This window comes from Atta cephalotes (genome assembly GCF_000143395.1).
Source record: "Atta cephalotes unplaced genomic scaffold scaffold00005, whole genome shotgun sequence".
NCBI classification, from domain to species: domain Eukaryota; kingdom Metazoa; phylum Arthropoda; class Insecta; order Hymenoptera; family Formicidae; genus Atta; species Atta cephalotes.
In genome coordinates this window covers 2349147-2355735 of record NW_012130069.1, presented here as the reverse complement: position 1 = coordinate 2355735, position 6589 = coordinate 2349147, and the positions used below count along the sequence as shown (strand labels likewise).

Genomic DNA, 6589 nt, shown 5'->3' with positions numbered 1-6589 from the left:
ACACACACACACACACACACACACACACACACACACACACACACACACACATATACACAACACGTACGTCCTAACAGGGTGCAACCGGTGGTTCTGGTTTTAAAACCACGTGTCCGCGAGAAGAGATAGAATTAATCGCGACGATTCACCCCGAAAAGACTCACCTCAGAATAACGTTTTACTTCGTCACAAATCAATGAAAAAACTTTCTACGCAATCTCACGTAGAAATTTACGAACACACGCACAGCAAACGCATCACTATTGCACAAGGGTGCGAAAAATCGTATATCTTACACCTGCGAGAGGTTCTTCGAGGTGCCGAGTCTCCTGTTTTCGTGACCGCTTTAAATCGGGCCCCCGCGACGGAATATTTGTCGGGGCTCGAACTATGCTGATCGGAGCTATGCTGAGCCAAGCGGAGCGAACACTATTTTCAGCCTCGAGCCGAGCAAACTGCACCGCGCATCATAGCTGAATAAACCTCGGAGACTCGCAATTGCGACGTTAGAATTATCGGGATACTTATTGGAATTATTATAATGATTGTCAATGATTTTTTAATTAATATATAATAAATTAAAAAATATGAATGATTTTTATACGGCAGTAATTTATTTAACAATTTATTTAAAATTTTTCTTTATTCAATGTTATTCATTTTTTTAACTTATTTTTTGCATCGTTCTTAAAATTCATATAGATCGTTAAAAAAATAACATAAAACTCTTGGTGATCGCAATAATAAGTAGAATGATAGAAAATAATTATAACAATTGAATTTTTATAATTTTGAAATGATTATAAATATAATTAATATAAATCAAGGTTAATAAGAGTCAAACACAGGTATAATTAGGTGTAAGATCTTAAAATAATGAAAATTATATTAATATTCTATCGATAAATGATGTCTTCTTTATTTTGAACTTTAACTTACTTTGGAGTCCTCTTTAGCAATAGATATATAACGAAATGCTCACATATCTAAAATGATTGTGTCACTCATAATTGCTAGAGATGAAGTGATATAAAATGTGGGGGTACAAGAAAACTGATTATTAGGAAATAAAACATTAAAAAGTAAAACATTGAAAAATGGAGTGACTCACCTTAGTAGATAAAGATGTCAAGAAGATTAGATATAATTATTCACAGAATTGTAATTTGTATAAAAAATACACACTTTATGTCTGATTTCTTATAATTTTTATACAAATTGCAATTCTGTGAATAATTATATATCTAAAGAGTGTCTGTATTATATTACGTCTATACCGTTAGAACATATCGCAGAAGTTTAAAACAATATTAAAATAAACGAAAAATTACATAATAAATATTTATTGCATAATAATACAATATTTACATAATAAATATATATTATTATATTAAATTTTTTTCATTGTAGGATATTACACTTATCACAGAATTGTTTTCAATTTATATGATCCATACAATTATATATCATATAAGAAATTATGTACATACATATGTATGTTTTATACATTTTGATTAAATAATTTATCGAGAAATTGTTGATAATTTCAAACTCATATATTTTAAACGAACTAATGTATTATGTTGAATTAAAACAGCAGAATTTAATTCGATTTAATTAATACAAAAACTATCACGTCTAATAAATTATTTAACGATATTTGGTTTATAACATTCTCAAATTTCAAAACGACAATTATAATCTTGCTTTTGTTGCCATCGATCCTTGCCAAGATTTTCAACATAATATGTCATTGTCACAGGAACATGCAATAAAATAGATTCTTCAGGAAATACATAAAACAATGTATACACATGCCCTATAATCATTCTTTATTGGTAAAGAGCATTAATCTGATTAGAGTTTGCATATTTTATGTACTATCAAAAATTAGTAATTGATTAGATAAGTAACTTATTAAAAATTTACATTATATATACACTGATTGCTATTGGCAATTATCTATTGAACATCTGTAAGTTTTAACAATGTCTCATGAGTTACGTGACTATCTTTAAATTTACCGCCGTCAGTTCTCGACGTACACAGCAAAAGCTGACGTGTCTCGATAGAAACAGCTGATTGAACACGACATCGTTCGTGCGTTGTGTAGACGTATCTTTATTTTTTCGCTGTTAGGTTAACGTTTCTTAATTAATAAAATAAATAATGTTGGGAAAAATAAAAACGAAGCAAGAGAAAAGCGGCGGTAAGAGCGAGAATTATCTTGAAAATAAATGCAATTGTAGTAAACGCAAGAAAATTGGACAATATTATAGACTTTCTTGAGAGGTTATGTTTGTTATTTACTATTTAAATACAAACAAGATATAAATTATAAATTAATAAAATCAGTCACATTTTATCTAATTAATCCACGAAGTAACATAACTAATTAGTCACGATCGATGAGTCTGAATTATTGAGTAATTTTCGTATTTCTAAAGAAGTTTTCATACCTGGTGAATATTTTTCTCAGAATTTTTTATGTAATTTAAAAAAATATTTACGTAAACTTTAGAATTTATGAATTGACTTTTTAGAATATTTCTTAAATTTTCTATATTCTCAGATCTTATATTAAATTGTAACATTTTTCATAAGCGCTGAGAAAGTTGACATTTTAGAAGTTCGTTATATATGAAGAATTCTGAAATATATATTCTAAGATTTCTAATTTTTATTAATATATATTCTAAGATTTCTACAGTTTCTAATGAAATCTTATTAAATCTGAATTATTGTAAGATTATTCAGAAATTATAGTATGAGAAATCTTAGAATATTTCATAATTCACATATATGAAAAATTCTGATTAAAAAAATATAGACTCAATATTTCTGAAAGGTATTCCAATTTGTATAAAAATTTCTAAAATTTCACCAGAGATATGCAATAGAATATTGCTAAATCAATGGTCAACTAAAGCAGATATTAAATATGATTATGTTTTGCAGAGATTGTTGCATATAGCGAGACAGCTGTTGCAAACAATGCTGCAGTTGTAGAATATTGTAAGATCTCAATGGCAGCTTTATCGGGTGGCACAGCAGGACTGCTAGGATTAACTGTATTATATGGATTTGTGTTTTACGTCTTTGCGGTTTTCGGGCTATGGGTAAGCACTATATTAGAATTAGCAATAATTGTATATAATGCCATGAATCATCGTCCTAGGCGATGCTATTGATGAAGGCTGGAGGCCAGTGGAGGAAATATTTTATTAGCAGGCGACATCTCTTGACCAGTGGATTCTTTGGGGGACTTTGCGTATCCTTTATACTGCTTTCTAAAGTTTCTCTCTAATTCTTTGAATCTCTCTAAAAAATGAAAATTGAGTCAATTTTGAAAAAGGTTGACTCAAATTTCATTTTTTGAGTGACATTCACTCTTCAGAGTAAAATTCACTCTATAAAAATTTTAGAGAGTTTATTTTCGGAGGCTGGATTATATATTTTTTCCTTAATGTGTGATTGCAAAATCTTTTACAGACATATGTATTATTCTGGACGTATCCTTTTTCGCAATATAAATGATACAAACAATATATTTCTATAGATATGCAATATTCAAACAGAACATGAGTGATTGTGACATCAAAATAACTCCAAAATGATTATCAAAAGTCACTTTTTAATCAATTACGATTTATTTTAATATCATTTTGATATTATCATAGGTCTGTTCTTTTTAGCTAAAGTTTTTGTATACTTCATCTTCTTATTCTCTCCAAGTTGGAGAGAAAAAGAAAAAAAGAACCGTGCAAGTAGTTCAGCTAAAAAGAACATGATCCATGACTTGTTGTTCTGCTTGATTGTTTCTTAAATACCAATACACTATAAATTTCTTAATGATTCTGATTCAGATTTTTATATGGAATGGTTCATGTCTATTGAAAAGAAAAAGAGTGGATGGCTTACAACAATTGTGACACTTCACGTAATTATTTAAATAAATAAGGTTGCATAATTATTATAATAAATCAGTCATTATATTTATTTTATTTAAGCCTTTCGAATATTGATCAAATAAATGATGAAGCGTTTACGCGTATGTTGTACACGTATGTCAATATGTATATAGAAGACATGTTTCTTTAAAATTATCACTGGCATTTATTATCCAATATTTAAATGTAAAAGTAGAAAGACAATATAAAAGTCAATGCAATAGAGATGTTACATAGGAGTCATATTCTTTATTAGATGTATGATATATATATATATATATTTGCATAATAAATTATTAATTACTAAATTACAATTATTCAATGAAAATAACTGATAACCATATACGTACCTAAATTTGTAATGACTGTAAACACATTTAGATAGTTTATCATTATTTTAGTCATCGTTATTAAGAGCTACTATTTAAAATAATATTGCAGTTATATTTAATATTATTTTTAATCGACACCATTGAAATAAAACACTTAAATTTATTTATGAGATATCTTTTTAAAATATCTTCGATAAAAATGAATATTTTAAGCACTTTGACGATTTTCGTGTCAGATGCAAATTCCAATAATTTATTGCATTATATATCTTTATTTTACTGTACATGTTTATTTCTGCGTACATTTGTCAATTCTAAAGTTATTCTAAAATAGAAGAATCTCACGCATTAAAGAAGAGAATAAGAAATCGAGATACAACTTCCGTTAATTTGTACTTAACATGCTCACATTTTCTACTTCAATGTTTAACTTTATTCATTCGCTACTAGCTAACACTCACTACAAAAACGGAAACTTATATTTATATGTCATTAAATAAGAATCATACCTATAGTATTCTTAATAATTATATGTATAGTTTATTTTGATATTTGTTAAAAATCCACGGAAAAACTTTGATTTCGGCAGTGAAAATCAATCGCATTATACGAATATACTTAACACAGGGACGAGTAATTCTTGCGAACTGACGGATAACATTTTTATGTCCATTTCCACCAATGAGTAGATTAACTTTAATCTCGGTTTTAATATCAGTTTAACTCACTTTTATTTTTTTCTAGTTCTGAGAATTAGAAAAAGGTAAGTAGGGTTAAACCACAATTAAAAAGTTAATCTACATGGCAGAGACGAAGATTAGCGAAACAGCATCATGTCTTTGCTGAAATCTATAAAAAGATCTCAGATTTTCGTCTCAGAAGTTTGTTCATGTATTCCTGGCTCTTCTCGACAGCTTTCAGCGGCAATTTCGAGAGGCTTTCCAGTTTCCAAACTCTCCAGTCTCCTTTCCTCGTCCATCTTGTCTAGTTCTGCTTTACTTAAGTGGTAAACTATTCCAGCCCCGTAACCATCGCCCAAAACGTTGATCGAAGTCCTGATCCGATCCCTTGAAGCAAAACGATTGCTTTAATTTTACCGTTCTAATCGAACCTGTTGTTCTCAATCGTCTATCAATTATCGTCGACTATTACTAATATATATATATAATTTTTAATAGCATATTCAAATTTTGATCAGATTATTCTTCGATAATCGATAAAAAATCACAACGATTATGAGCATAATGTATAGACACTACAATAGATATGTAACTTACAACATCCAGTCGATAGCGAATAACAGGGAAATATCGTTTGTAGGAAGACCTAAAGCAGTCAGCACCAACAGCATGGTGACTAGAGCTGCGCTGGGAATACTTGCGGCTCCAACGCTCGCTAAAGTAGCCGTAAGACTGTAAACAGAGCAAATTTTAAAGCAAAGTACTTGAATTTTTTAAATTTATTTATTAGATACACTGAAATTCTTTTCTTCAATTATAACTAGTAGTTGATGAAACGAAAGAAATCATATTCACGAAATACATATACCTGACAGTAATGACTTCGACGAATCCCAATGAGATTCCATTCAATTGTGCTATGAAGATTGCGGCCACGGCTTCATAAAGAGCTGTTCCATCCATATTTACCGTGGCACCAACTGCCACAACAAAACGCGTCACTCGTGGATCGATCTTGTTATTTTCTTCGAGACAACGGAAAGTCAATGGCAAGGTTGCAGCACTATAAATCCATGTATCGATTATATCATTATTTCTTTAAAAAGTTAATCATGCTAGAAAATTCAATTTTATACACAATTTTATACAAAATTATACACAATTTTATACACACTCCATAAACATAAATAAAAAAATGACAGTATCACGATTTTTTAATTAATTTTGAAATAATTTCTGATTAATTTCTTGAATTAATTTTAAAATAATGATCACGTAAACTTAAGATTTAATTTCAGAAATTTTTTTAATTATCACCTCGAAGCGGTTCCTAGCGCTGTCACCCAGGCTTGCATCATACCTCTAAAGAATACTGCTGGATTTTTTCGGGTCATAAACCAGTAGATCAGTGGCAGCGTGATGATTGCGTGAATCATCAAGCCTAATACAACGGTTACCATATACAGACCCAACATTTGAGCGGTTGCCGCCAGATTTGTGATTGACATGATTTTTCCAGCTATCAGACACATAATTCCGAACGGAGAATACCTACAGCGATTGTCAATTGCATTATCGTAAAAGAGAAAATAAAAGAAAAGAGAAATGTTTTATTTATCTTAAATTT

At 29.6% G+C, this 6589-nt stretch overlaps 2 protein-coding genes and 1 long non-coding RNA gene across 3 annotated transcripts in view; 1 reads left to right on the top strand and 2 right to left on the bottom strand.

Moving 5' to 3' along the window:
- LOC105626287 overlaps positions 1–370 on the bottom strand; it is a 4486-nt gene extending 4116 nt beyond the window's left edge. Inside the window, exon 1 of the long non-coding RNA XR_001046528.1 lies at positions 299–370. This is a non-coding gene — a long non-coding RNA (uncharacterized LOC105626287). The remainder of the gene's footprint in view (positions 1–298) is intronic.
- A 1799-nt stretch (positions 371–2169) lies between these two features.
- LOC105626286 (ER membrane protein complex subunit 6) lies at positions 2170–3897 on the top strand. Its single transcript, XM_012207589.1, has 5 exons — positions 2170–2209; positions 2959–3119; positions 3179–3271; positions 3493–3512; positions 3867–3897. The coding sequence occupies exons 1-5, from the start codon at positions 2170–2172 to the stop codon at positions 3895–3897; spliced, it is 345 nt and encodes a 114-aa protein (XP_012062979.1).
- Positions 3898–5144: 1247 nt separating this feature from the next.
- LOC105626285 (excitatory amino acid transporter-like) overlaps positions 5145–6589 on the bottom strand; it is a 5251-nt gene continuing 3806 nt past the window's right edge. Inside the window, exons 6-9 of the mRNA XM_012207588.1 lie at positions 6280–6513; positions 5831–6025; positions 5560–5694; positions 5145–5349 (exon numbers count right to left, since the gene is read on the bottom strand). Coding sequence (XP_012062978.1) covers positions 5145–5349; positions 5560–5694; positions 5831–6025; positions 6280–6513 — 769 coding nt within the window. The remainder of the gene's footprint in view (positions 5350–5559; positions 5695–5830; positions 6026–6279; positions 6514–6589) is intronic.

Excerpts from the sequence above, each read along its gene's own strand:
- LOC105626286 (XM_012207589.1), top strand. The coding sequence starts at position 2,170 with ATGTTGGGAAAAATAAAAACGAAGCAAGAGAAAAGCGGCG. Across the intron at positions 3,120-3,178 it reads TTGCGGTTTTCGGGCTATGG|GCGATGCTATTGATGAAGGC; the intron begins GTAAGCACTATA and ends TCATCGTCCTAG. Across the intron at positions 3,272-3,492 it reads GATTCTTTGGGGGACTTTGC|ACATATGTATTATTCTGGAC; the intron begins GTATCCTTTATA and ends AATCTTTTACAG.